This window comes from Camelus bactrianus, chromosome 35, assembly GCF_048773025.1.
Source record: "Camelus bactrianus isolate YW-2024 breed Bactrian camel chromosome 35, ASM4877302v1, whole genome shotgun sequence".
NCBI lineage: Eukaryota > Metazoa > Chordata > Mammalia > Artiodactyla > Camelidae > Camelus > Camelus bactrianus.
Genome location: NC_133573.1, coordinates 9276484 through 9294809, shown reverse-complemented (window position 1 = coordinate 9294809; position 18326 = coordinate 9276484). Strand labels below are relative to the sequence as shown.

The 18326-nt window shown below is 45.3% G+C and overlaps 1 protein-coding gene across 17 annotated transcripts in view; it reads right to left on the bottom strand.

Moving 5' to 3' along the window:
- Positions 1–18326, bottom strand: part of BEND7 (BEN domain containing 7) — an 81273-nt gene that overhangs the window by 24139 nt on the left and 38808 nt on the right. For 15 of the 17 annotated variants that reach the window (XR_012504266.1, XR_012504267.1, XM_074358315.1 and 12 more), the window contains one exon: positions 14030–14255. Coding sequence is in view for 15 of the 17 variants with exons in the window: in XM_074358315.1 (XP_074214416.1) it covers positions 14030–14255 (226 nt within the window). In the remaining 2 variants the exon portion in view is untranslated. Of the gene's footprint in view, positions 1–14015; positions 14256–18326 lie in introns of those variants that run through there. The other 2 variants (XM_074358319.1, XM_074358320.1) reach the window with 2 other exon arrangements.

Below are 18326 nucleotides of genomic sequence, written 5' to 3'. Positions count from 1 at the left end.
CCACCTCCTTCCACCTGAGTGAGAACAAAACAGCCAGCCACTATCCCACACGCCCCTCTTTCCTTTTATTCTTTGAAAGCTATTATCTGTGACCTCCCATCTGTGAAGCACTATCTCATTTAATCTTTGCAGTAACCCAGGGGCACGGGCATCATGATCCCGTGTGACAGGTGACAGACTCCAAGTTCAGGCAGGTTAAGTAAGTAGCCCAAGGTGGCACAGCTAATAGGGATTATTTTCCCCATAAATTAATTTTTAATTTAAAGTTGTATATGAGCACACAGGTCCTGTCAAAGAATAATGATTGAATTCTCCATAGAAGGAAATTGACAGTGAAGGTCTCACTTCCAGGGGGACAGCGGTGAATGTTGGTGTTACTTTCCACAACACAGACGCATGCGACCAACAGGAGAGAGGGGACCGGGTGGGGCTGTGGGGCACCCCGTCCCCCAGATCAAGGGGCCCCCGTGGCCCGGGGTAAGTTCGGGAGAGGGACACTGGACCTCGGGCAGTACAGGTGTGCGCTGAGGGCGAAATGAAGAAATTTTTAGAACAAAGATTGAAAGAATCTGCCACCCAGACCCTCATTCAAAGAACGACTAAAGGCTGTGTGCTTGAGGAAGAAGAAACCGAATGTGGAAGGAAAAGACGGGAAGAGGGGAGCGGAGGGGAGAAAAGACGTGCCCTGTAGGATGTTAGGAGTCACTGCAGCGCCGCAGTCATGAACAGGTAGGTGGTGCTGGCTCAGAGGCGGATAAAAGACCAAGTGCACACATGGAAGAGGGGACCTTAGTATATGACAGAGGTGGGCTCACAATTCACGTTTGAAAAAATAAAGTATGGTGTTGAAATGACTGACTGCTCGTAGAGAAAAACACATTAAATCCCTCCCTCACATTTTAGGCAAAAGTAAGTTTCAGGTAGATGAAAGACCTGAATACGAAAGATAAAACTTTAAAACTTTGTTGAAAAAAAAAAAAACCCAAAACAAGAGACTACGATTACATATTCAGGGCAGGGCGAATTCCTTAAAATGAGCACAAGAAATGCACAAAGCATAAAGTAATCTATCTGATTGTTAAATCAGAACTTTGGGTATGATAAAACAGCTTTGTGGGTAGAGCTTTCTCAGGCTGGAAAATAAGCAAAGATACTTTTAACCCCATCACTGACAAAAGAATTCACCTAAGTCAATAAGGAAAGAACAAGCTGATGGAAAAATAGGAGAAGGATGGAAATTCACAGAGCAAAATAACCAAACAGTAATAAACATGAAATGATGTTAATTATCACGGAATCCACCATGGAGGTGCTGCTCAGTACCAATCAGACGGGCAAAGAGTAAAAGTCTGTTCACACCAGATGCTGGCGAGAATGAGGAAAAACAGGATTTTGTATCCATCGCTGGTGGATGTCTGAATGGTCCCAGTCACTTCAGAGAGACATCTGTCAACGCTAAGGGGCAATGACACAACTTCTGCCCTGTGATTCAGTCCCACTGCCTGCCGGCCGCCACGGATAATCACAAAAAAGGAGAACTCACTTGCCTCTCAAGGCTGGGGAAAGAAAGTGCTTTTTTTATACAGTGGTGAAGAGCTAAAATGAATAAACTAAGGGGGGGGGTATCGCTCAAGCGGTAGAGCGCATGTTTAGCATGCATGTCTTTCTTGGGTTCAACCCCCAGTACCTCCGCTAAAAATAAACCCAATCCCCCCCCCACCGCCAAAAAGTAAGTAAAATAGTACAATAACAAATAAATAAACAAAATTTTAAAAGAATGAATAAACTAGATTCATAATGTAGGGTAAACTTGAAAAACAAGACACAAACTTGCCAAACTACAGTGTGAAGCTGGGTATGTAGACTCGCAAATTCACAAAACAGCAGTAAATGTGATGGAGTGCACACACTTAAACAGTAAAATTGGGAAAAAAATGAATGGGGAAGATTCACACCAACTTCACATTTGTCTGGAGCAGGAGGGAGTCTGGTGGAAAGATGTTTTGATTCTTCAAAAAAAAAAAAGAAAGGAGTGGGGTTGGGGGGGCAGGAGGGGTGATGAAGTAAATCCAACATCTGTTCTCAGTCTCAGCGGTAAGACAGAGAGAAAAAGGAACCTCAGAAAATGTCAGCACGTTCACGATGAAGCGGAGTGTGATGCTTTCCACTTCTGACCTCAAGACTGCTCACTGCTGATGGGGACAAAGGCCGCTCTTCAATCAGCCTATGAACACATCAGAAAGTTTCTCCTAGGATGAGGCCAGGAAGATGTCAGTGCTGACCGGTCTCAAGAACACTCCCCACACACACGCTCTCTTGGGACGAGCACCAAAAGCTTTCTTTGAAACAGAGCCAGGAGCAGACGGGGTGACTTGCCCAGTGGGAGGAACAGGGGAAGGCAAGACTCCATCATCCTGAAGGTCTCGGCTGACAAGGGACCTTCTCAGGCAAGACCTCCCTGCCTGATTTTTTATTTTTAAATAATACCATCTACTGATCATCCAGACTATAAACTCAACAAGGCAGAGACCACAGCTCTCTTGTTCACTCGGTGCGTCACATAACCGGGAGCACGAACGTCTCGTTTGTGAAAGAAGAAATCTGAGGTACTTTTTCTCCGGTCAAAGAATTGAAGGAAGAAATTCTTCAATAAATAAGCATTAGTCTTGAAATGCACTGAGTCCTGAGGGTCATTTCAGGTTTTGAGTCAACAATAAGACTTAGCACAGTTCAACTAATGCACCCCAAAAAATGAAGTCTTTAGATGACAGGTAAAGCTAAGAAAACACAGTCATGCGGACAATGATGCACTTATTAATGAAATCAGAATATCCCACTGAACTGTGCGGGCAGGAGACTGCAGGCCAGTCGGCTGGTCTGGCCAAGTCACAGCTGGCCACGACGACCATGGGTACTTTGTCCCTGCGTGCTGCTCCTTCTATGGGGGGGGGGGCAGGGCTGTAACTTTCAGCTGGTTGTCGTAATGGAAAGGAACTTACATACCCATAAACCTGATTCCCAGTCATATTTATTTAATTACGAGAATTTGGACAAAAGCTACTGAACCACAGAATTTCTGAATTGGAAGAGACTTGAAAAATCAGCCAAGCCTTTTTTTCTTTTTTCAGGAGAAGGTCATGTTTCAAGACGTTAAGCGGCAGAGTCGGGAGTACATCCCACGATGCTCCTTTTGTTGTTCTCAAACTGGTGGGATTTTAAGGTTTGAACCATCTTGTTGAACCACAGTGATTCTCAAAGATTTGAGGCCAGAGCAGTCTGGAGGAAAAGGACAATGTCCCTTGTCTTCCTTTGTTCAGTTTTTGCTACAGTGGCGTCTCTGTCTAAAAGGAAGTGGCTTTAGTGGGGTCTGACATTAAACAAAGTTAATTTTCATTGACTGCTCTTGAAGGAAGCCCTCAACAGAGCTCATCTGTGAGGCAACTAGTCGGAAATACAATGAGCACCATCCTTTGGGCTCACTGTGCTGCAACACGTTTGCTTAATATGCTTGATGTGTTTCAAGGGGATGAATGAAATCCACTGAATATTAAGATCTGGTTAATAACAAGCTTTGATGTAATGGTGTTTTACTATTTACACCCCTTTTCTGGGAAAGAGAAATGTTTCAAGATCATAGATTTATAGAAATTCTACTTGGAAGGCATCTTGGATATAGCAGAACTCTTTTGTTTCGTAGATCAGGAACTGAGGGGGTCAAGTGAAACAAAATTGAAAAGACTGGCAATCTTCAGTTCCAGAAGTGGGGCAGCGGCGTGAAATCCCACGTACGCCCGTGCCCAGGCAGCGCTTCTCAGAACCCTTCCCTGTTTACCTGTCCTTTATAGAAACAGATGAGGAAAGAGTGCTGAGTTTTCTCTCCTTTTTTAAAGCTAGGGTTTCTTGGCACATAAACTTTTTGAAGACCTTTCACGAGGTCCTGAGTTCGCCGCTAGCCAGTAAGAGCCAGAGTCCCAGAATGGGTTACGACACATTTGGGAAGTTCAGGGACCGTTGTATTCCCTCACAACCACCTCAGCTGAGAGGTGGCCAAGGTGGGAAGGGCAAGAATGGAGAGCCAGGGGAGCAGCAGGTGGATGAGGTCTCGCCCGGAGGGATCAGGGCAACACACCGCCCCACCCCTGCCTCCTTCCCCTGTGGCTGCTGCGCTGTGAACGTCGGGGTGAAGATGCTGGGCGTTACCGCAGGGCGGATGCCTCAGAGCTAGGACTGTGTTTTCTGTTCTTTTTGAATGGTGACAACTTCTTTCCAATTGAGATCAGCTTTAAGAAGATCGTGGGCTGACGTTGAGGCTGCCGATAAAAGAGTTCGTAAACTTTTCTTTGATACTCTCTCTTTGAGGCTCCGAGGTGCTGTGATGCTAAAAAACGCAGGGACGGACAAGTATACTGATACATCAGGAGGTCTTAAGATGCTAAAACCAGAAAATGGTGCTTTAGCCTGCTTAGGGGCTCCATTGTGAGGTCTATTTAAATCAAAACCCCACAATAAAATGACTGCACTTTCCCTTTTGAAGATGATGACTCTGTGGCACGAAAGACACGGTGACAAACTACACTTTCTATCTTGTGTCTTGTGAAGGCTGCTCTTTGATATTTAATGACAACCGCACTGAGTACAACTGGGTCTTGCACTCAGGACTGCCCTGATGGCTTTGATTGACAAGACTGATACCGTCCTCGATTGCTCTGCACCGCTTGACTTGTCTGTGGCTGTTGTTTCTTCTCATTTTCAAACTTATATTCTGCCTTCTCAGGTTTCAGCTGCCCTCTTCCAACGTGCCGTGGAGAAGTTGTACGCTTGCCCCGTGATTCGTGCCCTGTACACATCCACCAGTGGAGTTGTGTTTTGATTTTTAAGAAACCACTTATTTCGTGAGGATGAATGGATTGCCCGGTTACCTCCGTCTCTCTTCCCTTCCTTCCTGTATTTATGGGTCATTAATTATGCTTCATGTCCCGAGGAATATGCAAAGCAAGTGTTCCCCACGTCAGATTTGCCCCAGAGGAGCTGACAGCCTTGTTGGAAAGATGAGATGTCCGAACACAAGTAGGATGACCGTAGATCCAGCTTTGCCCAGGACAGTTCAAAATGTCTGTTTTTCCGGTGGAATGATTAGCAGCACCATTTTCACTCTCAGAAGTGTCCCGGTTTTGGCAATAAATGATACAGTCATCCTCCACATAAACCACGAGTAGCAGAGCTAAGGGTTAGGATGTATTGCTAAACTGTATAAAGGTAATATGTTCTACAGGAGTTTAGAAAAGGAGAAATCAGTGGAGGCTCAGGCATCAGGAGAAAGTCTCCTGGCAGCGGTGATGACACTTGGGCTGGACCAAGAAGAACGAGTTGGATTTGTCTACAGAGAGAGGACTGTGTCCCCGGGGAACATAGCATAACTCAGAGTCCAAATGAGCACAGTGTCACTGCTGGGCTGGCTCGCCGGGAGAAGGGCTGGGAAATACGGTTGCAAAGAGAAGGAAGTCGAGTTGCAGCAATTCTGGAAAGGGCCAGAGTGTGCACTTGACGTAGTGGGTGAAGAGGAGGTAAGACAAATGTCACGCAACCTTGTTTTACAAGTGGCTGTCAGTACACAGTGTGACTGAGGAGAAGAAATGAGGGGCAAGGAGGATATTTTAAGTTTTTTTTTGCAGAACTTCAAGGACAAGGTGATGGACATTTGGACAAGGATAGTGTCAGAGAAGGTGAGGACCAGTGAACAGGACAGCAGGGGCAAAAAGAATGGACAGGGTGGCTGGTTAAGCAGGGTTAGTGGCAGACAGAAAAAAGGCACTGACGGTGATTCTGAGCTTTCAAACTTGAAGAGCAGGAGAACAGTGATGCCTCTGTCAGAAATAATGTGTTTGCAAGGGGGTGTTGGCATGAGAAGCCCCGTGCCACCCCTCAGGTGATGCACCGTGCGGATAAGAAGGACCACTCCGGACTCTAGAAAGAGGCCAGCCAGGCCCTCATGTCCTGTGATTGGATGTCCTGTGTGTCTCAGTCCCCACTGTCAACTGTCTCGTGTGCTCCTGGTTCCTGTCCACATTCCTAATTAGGATTTGCTCCCTCTTGGCTGTAGATGGCTGAGCTGGTTCAGAATGGTATGGGTGGCGAGGAAAAGGTATGGGGAGGCGCGTACTTGACATACCCATGTTGGGTTTACTCTGTGATCGAGGGGACAGGGTGGGTGAGGGATGCTAAGGCTCTGAGAAGTCCCTGGAGCTGATCACAGAGAGGCAGCACAGTCTACCCAAGAGCCAGATGCAGGACAGAAGAACCTGGAAACACAGCCAATGTAACCGCAGACTTGACTGCAGGGAGCGGTCGGTGAGGAGCCCTGACTAATTCCAGGAGGCAGGTCTCTCTCTTCCAAGGGTGTCTGAACGGGACAGATGCAGCCCTGCTCTGCCTGCTCGCACACAAGGATGTCTTAAAGGCAACCACCGTCGATGACAGCTTTCAGTTCCATTTGCAACAAAGGTCTATGGATTTTGAGGCATTTTCTTAATGGAAGCTGACATATATCCTGAGTTTTTTGTGGACTTACCATCAGTCCATAGTCCTATGGGGACAGCAAATATCCCATGATCATTTGCATATGCACCTATAGGGCAGAGATCCAAGCAGACATCAGTTCCCGAGCCTCTCGGATTCCTGATGCATACCTTGTACAAGACACTCAGTAACTGTTTACGGAAATGAATGAAAACAATCGCCAGGTCACCAGCACCAACTATAGGGCCAGGAGAAAAGCTCTGAGGAATGTAATTTGACCAATTTTGACTTATTATACAATTCTGCTTCTTTACAACAGGAAAGAAAACAGGAGCGATGTTGCATTACCTGAAGATGCTGGTGAGCGTTTAAAATCAGCCGCACAACTCAGGGATTCGAAGAAACAGGAACTGGGCTATGCAGAAAATGTTGTTTTCTGGGTTCAGGGCCGGGGCCAGCCCATGTGGTGCCATTATGCAAATTAGACAGGTGCCCCTTCCTCTGGCCAGCTGACCTGCATCTGCCAGAAAGCCATCATGATGAACATACAAATCAACAGACTACGACGCGCAGTCGTGCTTTGGTGGCCCTGTCTGTGCCACAGAAACTCAGCTCTTTTGACAGGAGGCTGCTGATGTCATCCCGGACCGCGGTGCCGTGATGCAGGGTGGGACCGCAGTGCCGTGATGCGGGCTGGGAAGACGTCGGTGCCTGGGAGTCAGAACTGAATCTCTCCAAGTGAATCTCCAGTGGGTTCCCGTCCTTTGTGTGACGGGTTGAAGGAAGATCGTAAAAGCCACAACCCTCTTCCTACCAAATTTCTCCACGTCCCCCTTTGCTCCTTGTGCCTCAAACAGACAGATCTGTGATTTTGAGAAAGGGGAGGTCCCTTTTCTGAGCTTATGGAGGACAAAGCAGGGGAAGTCTTGCCATTCACTCTGGCCCCAACCCCAGGGATTCTGCTTCCTTACGCCTGGAGTGGGGCCGAGGCAGCTGTAAGAAGCAGCTGTAGGAAGCACAGCCATGCTTGACAGCCCCTGGCGCTTATTATTCATGACATTAAACATGTCAAGGTGCACAGGTTGGTGGGGACTGAAGGCTCAACACTCAGAGTAAGACTTTCAAGGGTTTTGGAGCCGAAAGGCTTTCACCCAATTTCTTACTTCATTTAAGCCTCAGGAAACTTACTCTGTGAGTTAACCTTTTCCATTCTCTTTGCACCTGGCACACATGCTTCAAGGTCTAGTCCAGACGCCCCCTGCCCTGCGTCTTACAGGGATCTCCAGCTCCTGTGCTTCTTCCCGCCGGTCAGCCACGGGCACTGGGCACTGATTCTCTTCCATACTGGAGGACGGTTCTGGGTCCGGCTCACCGTCTACACCAGATGCACATTCCTTAAGCTCAGGGGCCATGCCTCACTCATCCTTGTCACCATCCTCGTCCTGGCTCAGTCGGTGGGCAGTAAGCACCAGTGTCCTTCCCAGAAATGTCATGCCTGCGATGATGTCTAAGTTTGCGACATCAGTGAAAATGCTGAAAACATTTCGGCGTTCTCCCGATTTATCTAGTAGTGGTAAAGCAGCAGAGACCAAGTCTTCTCGATCACACTGTTGGGTGAAGAAGTTGGCTGGATGCGGGCTTCAGATATGCAATCGAGGAGCCTGGCTGAGTGCTTGCCAAGAACAGAGATGACATTTTCTGTCACAATGATAGGGCATCATGGAAAACTATGTTTGTTGAGTGACTGCATGTTAGAGTTGGGCTGAAGTCTGGCAACACCCCTCTTCCACTCTGGTAAACTGGGCAGTTAATCACTCAAGTCCTGGGGAAGCATCGCAGGCACGTCTGAAACCAGCCCCCTTGTGTCACACAACAGAAAAAGGTCAGCTGAACCCCAGAGATTGAAAGGGTGAGAGGCTCTGACACACACTACCTTCTCCTTTGCTCCAGGAGGGATGGAGGGCAGCCTTCAGGAAGGGGCTGCTCTGAGCAGCAGAGGAGGGAGATGGACTTGTGCAGGGCTGTCGTGTGTGCCTCACAGATCATGACTCGTCAGAACCAGCATTACAATCAGGGCTGGGACAGCACGGCTCTTCCGAGGGTGGCCAGGAGACAGCCTGCACCAGACTCACCTGCAGCTGCCTGCTCAGAATTCAGATTTCTGGGACTACCGAACGTCTATGGAATCAGTCTCCAAGGAGGGGACCCAGAAATCCAAATTTTGAACCAAAACCTCAGGTTAATTCTTACGCACACTAAGATCCGACAACAGCTATGAAAGGGGGTGGACATACGGGGCTCTATGTATGGACTGGCCAAGATTCCGCATCACCCACCTGTCACTGGGCTGCCATAAAAAGTGGGCGGATACAGACGACCTCCACCACGAGGCAACAGTCATCCACGAGCCGGGAGACAAGCTGTACCCTGATGTAATCATAGTCGTTAGTTCTTACTTTGTTGTTAAATATCATGCAGGTCTAGCCTGTTCCAAGCTGATCTGACAGCTAAAAATATGAACAGATAAGTTAATTATCCATCTTCCAAAAGGATTCTTGAAAGAAAGCACTTGTCTATGGGTTCCAACGGCCAAATATTTCAACTAGAACTTAATTTACATACACCTTGGGAAGACCGCCTCCATGCAGTGCGGCTTCCCAGCTCGCTCTTTGCGGCTGTCTGTACTGAAGAGTCTCGGAAGCGTCCTTCTCCCTGGGAGGGGGTCACACTCTTCTCTGCCTCCCCACCGGGATGGGGCTGATTCCCACTGCCTTCAGAGGAAGACCTGCCCTTGAAGCATGTCAATAAGCCCTAGGAGAGCTACGTTTTACCTAGAGGTTCATTCTGAATGTGACCCAACAACCCACTGGTCGTTGTGGACCACTGGCCCGGCCGCCTTCCCCATGGAACTGACAGAGAACCCCAAATGCTAAATTTTAAGACAGAAATTTAAAGTTGGGATAGCTTTCCTTCTTTTCAAGTAGTCCTCACAGAAGGAACAAAGTAAGTGTGCTAGACAGCGGCTTTGGAGTCAGAGAGGCCTCGGGTTAACTCCTGGCTCTCCCACTTACTAGCCATTTGCTTTAATTTACTTAACTTCTCAAAGCCTCAGTTTCCTCTCCTGTAAGTGGAACTAAAATCATCAACATCATAAGGGGTATCTGAATCCAAGCTGATGAGTCAGGCTTGTTCCTACAGGGAGATCTCCGAATGCACAGAAGTTACTGTCAAGAAATAAACAATAAATCAGATGTAGATGCCACCCCCCAAACATGTTAAAGTCTGTTGAAGGTCAGATAGAAGACAGCTATTCACTTCTGGGGGAATAAATCCAAGGAAGTGAGTGATGATGTACAATAAAAGTGGAAGATAAAGGCATTCTAAAAATGGCAAACATAGATCCTACGTGTCTCTACAGTTGCTGAAATAAGAAGAGAGGTTTTGGTGGTGTGCTGAGCAGAGCCCATGGGAGGATGAGGTCCCATGACGTGTAAGGAGCATGGCTTAGTGCCGGGAGCGTCCCCACCCGGCGAGGGCTCCTCTGGGGATGCTCCGCTCCCCGCGGGCCCTCCCGGCGGGTCATCAGCCCGGACGCCCCGAGAGCAGCAGTGCAGTTTGCGCTGCCTCGGCTGTTGCACAGAGTGAACTAAGGGCAGGAGAGTGGTTCTTGCACTTGACAAGCAGACATCATTTCCTTTGAATGCAAGAGGATTCAAGAATCTACAGAACATTCTCAACTAATCACTATGAAGCTGAATTAAAAATCACAGCCCAGGTTCTAAAAATGGCTCCACTGCAACCACACTTTCTGAAGAGCATCCAGAGACGCAAAGATGAGGTCAGTATGACCTCTCGCTAGGTCACCCGGCACGGTCTCCCGGCACAGGGCATCGAGACAAGATGGTCTGCAGCAGGTAAAGCCTAACGGGAGGAGCGTACGCCCGAGTCCTGACCTCCACTCTGTGTCCTGGCTATACTGTCAGTCCCAAAGTCAATCTGAGACACTAAGTTATCCTCAGCACCAAAACCTGAGACTTCACTTAATAAGGGCCTAAGTTGCTTCTTCACAGAGTTAAACTTAAAGTGCTCAGGTGACTGTTTCTCATTAAGGACCCTCTCATCATCAATACGTTGGGTCATACCTATAAATGAATTTTTAATGAATTACCAGTAAGTGTCAGCCACCATAACACAGATGAAACTATGTGAAAAACGTGATCTCTACAAAGAGGCTTGTATTTTATTTTCAAGATACTGTCATGGGGAATATTAATTATCACCACAAAGAGCTATGTTAACAGTCCCACAATAAACTCTGCTTCTTCTATTCATTTCTCTTCCTACTTATAAGCATTTTACAGGTTTTCTTTCATCTTTTTTTCCCAATTCTAACCAACCTTATCACTTAGTTTGAAAAAAAATCCAGCCCTCACTGTTGTTTTCATTTTCACAATCTTACAGATAATCGACTCATCTTTGCATCTTACTAGGGTGTGGAAATTTTCAAATTAATCTAGTGTTGGTGCACGATCCCATAAAGGATGGAGGAAGAAAGACTACATATTTAACATTTGCAAAATCTTTTCAAAGTATGTGGTAGACAGTAGTGGTAACACAAGTAGCCTTGCCACTATGATGTAGAAAGAAAACACTTTATCACGTTCCCAGATTGCTCAGACTCAAAAGACCTGGTTAGGGAAATATATTTCTAACTCTAACAACAGCGAGAAAAACAGGGTATAATTATTATATACGACTTTCAATTAGGAGTTACTCAGATTTCCTGGATTTCTCCCATGTATACGTGTTACTACATTTTGTGTGATTCTCTCTCTTTAAAAAAAAAGACCTTCCAGGGGGAGGGTATAGCCCAGTGGTAGAGCATGTGCTTAGCATGCACACGGTCCTGGGTTCAACCCCCTAGTACCTCCATTAAAAAAATTAGTAAATAAACCTAGAAATAAAATAATAACGCCCCCCAAAAGACCTTCAATGAAGAGTTACTTCCAAAAATCACTTTATATTGCAGTATGTGGGTTAATACACTTCTAACGAGTCGAAGTATGGTATGTAAAGGCAAAAAGTATTAGGGAATTAAGAGAATTGTATTCAAATTTATATTCAATTTTAGTTTCCATTTTTTAATGCTTTCATTGGCACTTTATTAATTGGTGGAAATTTACAGCAACATTTTGACGTCAGTCATGCCAAACCAGGTGTGAGAATGGATGTTTCACACTAGACCCACTGTGTCCATGGGTTAAGGGCAGAGCCGAGACGGAAGACAAAAACCTACGTCCGTTCGCTCGCGCAGCGCGCACTTGCGCAAACCCGACTGTGTGCGGAGCTCTCCCTGACGTGCAACAGGGAATAAAAAGTAAGAAGACGATGCTTGTCCTCGAGACGCTTGTAAGAAACGGTCAGAATCAGTCAGGTGAAAGCACGAGCAGAACGTTCTCGCAAGAGAGACAAAGCTGACACCACATTCATGCTCTGAATGAGGCCTGTAGGACGGTACCAGCACCCTCTGCAGACCGGGATGATGGAGGCCTTTCAGTGTCTATGCTTGTCTACCGTCTGGGTTTTTTTTACAAGCAGGTATTAGTTTGTAATCAGGAACAAAAAATCAAAGTAAAACTCTTTCTACAAATCAACACTGTGAGTAAACAAGTGAACATACAGTATCTGTTGACCCAGGTTGCTGGTGGCTTATGGGCGGACTTGTGTCTGTTTTAAAGTTACTTTGTTCTAAAAGAATTCTAATGCCAGGTTTAATTCAACGATAAAAGAAGGTATGGAAAATTTAAGTTCTCTGACCTGAATAATCTGCTTGATTATGTATTAAGAGCAGAAGCAGCCTCACTGTCATTTTTATTTCTGGCTAAAGAGTGTGGCCGTGAAGAAAATTAAGGCATGTTCTCTATATGAGTTTTTCAAACCACTGTATGAGGTCCAGTCTGTCCAGGTTGAAAGTGATGGAGTAAAACTGTACCAGTGTGCTCGTAATGACAGATTTCATTCTCATCAATTAGGGTAACTCTCCTACCGTCATTAAAATGCAACACGGTCGTTTATGATTCCCTAATTTCCAAACATTTTCATATTGCTAATATACTGCCCTAGAAAAAGAGAAAATTAAAACAATCCCTGGCTACATTTCAGCACGTTTAAAAGCGTCAGCCTGAAAAGCATCTCAGCCTTGACCTTCGTGTTTCCAGAAGCCCCAGCCATATTAAATCCAAATGGAACCCTTCTTCACTTCAGCAAGTCCTGGTTACATCACTGACTATTTTTCAAATTCTGTAATCTTGTTTTTAGTGTCGCTCCAGGCTGAATCATTCTTTTCAGAAATGGCAGAGATTGTGGTATCTCTGTGGCTTATTTAATACAACTCAACTGTCACTTTAAGTGAAAAAACTCTGTTGGAGAATGAGAAATTTTCTGTTAGTGAGGGCTTATGTCCTTCTGGCCATGAACAAAAGCTGCCTGGTACTTGCTAACTCCATTTAAAAATTGTATTATTTTGAAAAGTTAATTGTGGGTTTCCAAGTACCCTTTAAGCACTGTTAAATTCATTTACTCGTTTTGCATGACAGCGGGGACCAGGAGTGGGGGTGGTGGTGGTGACTGTGTGTCAGTCCCAGCCACAGCCAAACGACACAGGACCTGGGCACTGAGGAACATTCTGCTCAGTGATTCCAGGGCAATTAAGGCCAGATCCCAAACTTCATTTTCATGGCAGTTGTGTTTGTATCTGAGAACTCATTTACATTCTTTCTGAAAATTGCATCTAAATACCTAAAATTAAATTACTAAAATCTATTACCTAAAATTACACTTATCAGAGTCCTGAATAAGGACATTTTAAAATTAAGAAATAAAAAAAATACATCTAGGATGTGGAAGTGGACATAAATGAATATTTACTCATACGTGCATGGCTTTCATGATGTGTGGAATTCAGACACAGTTTGCAATTTTTAAGAGGGAGACCCGTGGTCCTCTTTGCATGTAACTGGCATGACTCCATGTTACAAAACCAGAGGGAGCAGAGTAGGGTTTGGCTTCACAGTGGGTTCACTTCCACTTAAAATGTCTTTAGAAGCAGTGACGTGCTAAAGCAACTTCTGAACTTTATTTTCAAAAATGCATCATAGCTTTATTCTTACAGCAAAAAAAACCTCAGCAAAAATCCTGTTCTGATTTTACTGGCAGGAAAAATATCTTCATTTTCAAAGTTAATTAAGGAAAAACTTTTTGGTTCTGCAGTAGATCAGACTGGCTCTTAAGTTATGCTTTTTAACAAACTAACATCACCATGAAATAGCAAATTTTAGCGGTATTTGGGGTGGAGAGTTATGGAGCTCACGCCCCCAAAAGCCCTGCTGCCGGGCAAATGGCCAACCACATGTTAAATTCATCTCTAGCTCTTTGCCACAGTTTCAGCTGCGTCTTTACGGAATGAAGACAAAGCTTAACAAAGAACCCGTAAAATGAAATGATGCAGACCAACCTTTTATTGCACCCACAATATTTTGGTCTAGTCCTTTCCGGTTGTCATTGAGTCCTCTTTTCCTCTTCCCATTGGGTAAGGAGTTAGCCAAAGTCTTGTCATCAAAAAACGCACACACCAGTTTTCTAAACAGAAGGCTCCCTGAGCGAGTGTAGTTTGACAATATTGAGTCCAGCTGAGATTTAGGCATGAACACGTCGAAGCCTTCAGCAAGCTGCACTTCTGGCTACCAAAAGAACATAAACGTGTCATTAAAAGCAAGATTTGAAGCAACTGACTTTGGGCACAATGTGCAACAACAACAAAAACATCACTACTGATTGCAACGTCCACAAATCCTGCAAACCGCACAGCCTCGGCTTTGTGTGCTGGGGTCTGCAACTTACAAAACCAGTTACTAGTTATAATTCCCCAAACAGGATGCTCTAATGCCGATATTAAGTCCTTGTCCACAGCAGTGGAAGGGAGTACGCTGAGAAGGCATTCCTGTCCTTAGAAACAGTCAAGAGAAAGCTGGATAATCACCAAAGCATTTAATTTTAGAGCTATAGAGGGGACTTGAGACTCCTGGGTGAAACATTTTCATTTTGTAAATGAAGGAAGTCAGGCGCCCAAGAGATCATAACAAAAATGACTTAAAAATAATTTACATGTACTCAGCACATTGCAGTTTACAGATCACTTTCTCCTACGTTAAATAATTTGCTCTCATTTGCCCAAGGACACGCACATGGAGCTGTACTAGACCAGTGCTTTTTACCTATGCAACTGTATTTATCTCCTCCACTGAAGACTTAAGCCAACTAATACCTAAAATAAACAACACTGCCGAGCAGCTGCCCCAGGCAGTTTAAGCCCACCCCTGACCCCTGCTTTTGGGAGGAAAATCTGTTGGGGACTTCCTGGCTGGGACACTGGATCAGAAGACCGATAAGGTGCCTTTCAACTTGGACTCTACCGTATAAACTCAGACACTGAAAATACATTCTCTGTGGGCGCACCATGGGTGTTTGCAATGGCCTTCCCATCTTGCAACACAGCTTACGCCACTCCCTTTTCAAAGCCGTCCCTAACGCCTTCTTTCCCAAGGAGGCGGCTGCGTGCTCTTTGTCACGGCTATTTATCTGACATGACTGTATTTATTATGTCTATTATTTTCACATTATGTTTTTATAACATATCTATAAAATTATTATAATACATTTTATGTTATATTTATAGATACCATTATATGTCTAATTACAGTTATTTATTAGATGGAGGCTCTTCTGATGCCTGGAACTCAGGCTTCGTATCTCTAAAGCCTGGCACATAGTAGGCACTCAATAAACTCTCGTTAATTAGAAGTCCGTTAGTCATCACCTGTGAAGTCATTTTCTGCTACGACTTACATAATGACTTTAGTAACTTTAACATGAAGAAATGCAGTTGGTTAAGCTTTCATTAGAAAAAAAGTCCAAAGGAAACATGACTTAAGCTCTATTATAAAAGCTTATTCTTAGCTATCATATTTGAAACTCTGCAAACCTGACACTACTTTAGATTTCCTAAATCCTATGAGTCATGTGAGGATTTGGGTTTAGTTTTTCTCCTGGAGAATAGGGGTTATTATTTTTGTTCATTCTCTTGCTTCTCATAATGCCCAGCTATGTCCATGGTGTGTGATGGTCAGAGTCAAAGGGCTCAGGGAAGGGCTGAAATTATTCAGATGATGTGGGGAGGACTGGGGGCCCTGCCCCTCCCAAATGGAATTCTCAACTGGGTTATCTAGAAAGTCATCTCATTTCTCTACTTTGCCATTCAACTTTCGGTCTCTGGATGCTTGGTAAATACCACTATAGGAACGGTGCTGTGGGATGGCTTCCTGACCTTCGCCCCTCGCTGCTGGCAAAGGTCTGCAGAGGAGGCTGACGGAGCTGGGGGCTGTGCCCCCAACTCCAGGGACAAAAGCTGGCATACTCAGGCCCTCAGGGCACGTTTGTTGAATGATTCAATGTGGAAATATTAGGGCTGAGAGAAGTTTACCATCTAAATCTAAGATGAAGTTTTATGCATAACCAGAATTTTATTTTTCACACCCCATAGGGTAATCTATTATATATCTATTTAACAAGGATTTACTGCACTTAGACCTTTCATGCTAAATGAACTGACCACAGAGTTTTGCTAAGAGCTCCTATACCATCTGAAAGCCATTAAAAAAAAAAAAAAAAAAAGAATCCCAGTCAACTTTATAGAAACTGCAACTCACAGCTATTTGAGGATCTGAGGCGGTACAGAAACTCTTCAATTTGCAAGAGAGGAAAGGGAAAGGTACCAGCTTATCTCATTCGTGTATCTCTGCCAGATTCTGGTACCTCCAGGCAGGTGCTTAAAGCTCAGCTCCCTGACCTCCGAGACGCCCAGAACTCCCCTTGGGTCCATCCTGTGGGACTTGGACCCGGTTTGAGAGACTCTGACCTTTACTAGCCACCAGGCAAAACTAGCAACTCGTTTCTTCACCCACTCAGAGTATTTTCTATGGACTGTGTTCCTGGCACTTTTCACGCTGCATTTATTTAGTTGGGAGTCTGTGTTTCTCACCAGAAGGTGTACTCTTGCATCCAGAGTGCCAAACGCCCAGCGAGTGCCTGACAGTTTTCTCAGAATAAAGAAAACACTAAGTGAGGTGCTCTGGTTCAGTGTGCTCGCCTTCTCCTAACAGGACCTGTGCCGGCTCGGGGAGCGGAGACCCCTGCCCGACTCAGTGTTGACAGCATCCTCCTTGCGGAAGGAGTTCAAGGTCAGGCTTAGATGAGACACACACGTGAACCCAGTCACACAAAGCAGGGGACGCTAAGTGCCGTAAGCGGGCGCAGACCATGACACGGGGCACCTGGTGGGTGAGGGATGAAGGCGATGTGGTCGGGGGTGGGCAGGACAGCATTTCATCAGGGCCTTGGAGGAGGTAGGATTTAGGAGCCAGAGGTACAGTCACCGTTTCTGGCATCTGCTGTGACTCCTAAAACAAAGTGTCTGGAGGTTTCTGTGGAGCCAGGAGACTCCCTATATGGTGACCGTGTTCTGATTTCTGCCGCCAGGTACTGTCATTTTGGAGTGTTCCTTCCAGATCGGGGAGCACCAACTCGCCTGGTTATGTGCCCCTTCCACAGGAGTCAGGTTTACACGCTGAGGCAGCAGCCAGCAGAGGACAGGAGCCAAGGTGACTGGCCTGCCCCGCCTGCCCCTCACACCCTTTCTTTCAGGCGGATTTCTTAGCTGGTTGCCAGCGAGCACTAAGGCCATGTCTACCAGGTGCCATGCAGCAACAGACCAATTCCTTGAAAAAAAAACAAAAACAAAAACAAGAACAAAAAAACGAGGGGAGCTTTACTTCCTGAGACATGAAAAAAAGATACCAGGGTAACTAATCGCAAACTCCTACTATGAAACCTTTTTATCTCCTCCATGTGACAAATAGAATCACAGTGGATTAGTACTGTGTAATGATCCACAACTTTGCACTTATATTTAAAAACAGGTTAAAACTCTTTCCTTAATTGTATCCTTGAGGCTCTTCTTTTTGTTTACCGTCTAGTCTGAATGAGTTCTCTCTGCTCACTGATGATGGCTGTGAGAGAAACCACCACTGTCCCAAGTGAGGATCATTCTGAAGGCTAGACTTCGACAGAACTACTCTTGGCTCCTCGAGCTAGGACAGACAGCTAACACACTAATTTATAGGTTCTATTGATTACTGAAGTAATATGGTCTTCAAATGAAGACATCCAAAGTCTGGGGCAGGATTTATGACACGTAGAGTCATCGCTGTACAAGTCAAGGGTCTGAATCCCTGCTATAAATTTGGATTCTCACATATGTCTTGCCTATTTTCAGTCCATCAGCCACCGAACACAATACTGTCTCCGGTGCTGAACTTCCCCTTCCCTTATCCGGTGGTGTTACACCTTACACTGAGGGACGTTCTGAAGGCAAAATCTGCACATCCTCGTGAGGACATTGACTATTGTCTTTCTCTCTGCATTTCAACTGCGGTCTCCCTCTGCTTAGAAGTAGTTGGGGTTAAGATCTAGTTTGGCTGGGGGAATCCCAAACCCGGTAAATTAAAAGATTCTCCCTTAGGTCTCTCTGAGCGTATCATGAGACTCCCCTGTATAATCTAAAGTAAAATATGTAAGACAGTTTCAAGGAGATCATAACAAATTAATCACACAGGGAACAACCTGACATTGCCTATTTTATATAAGGTTTTATCAATAGCAAATTACAGTAAGACATGTAAAAAGCTATGTGTGGT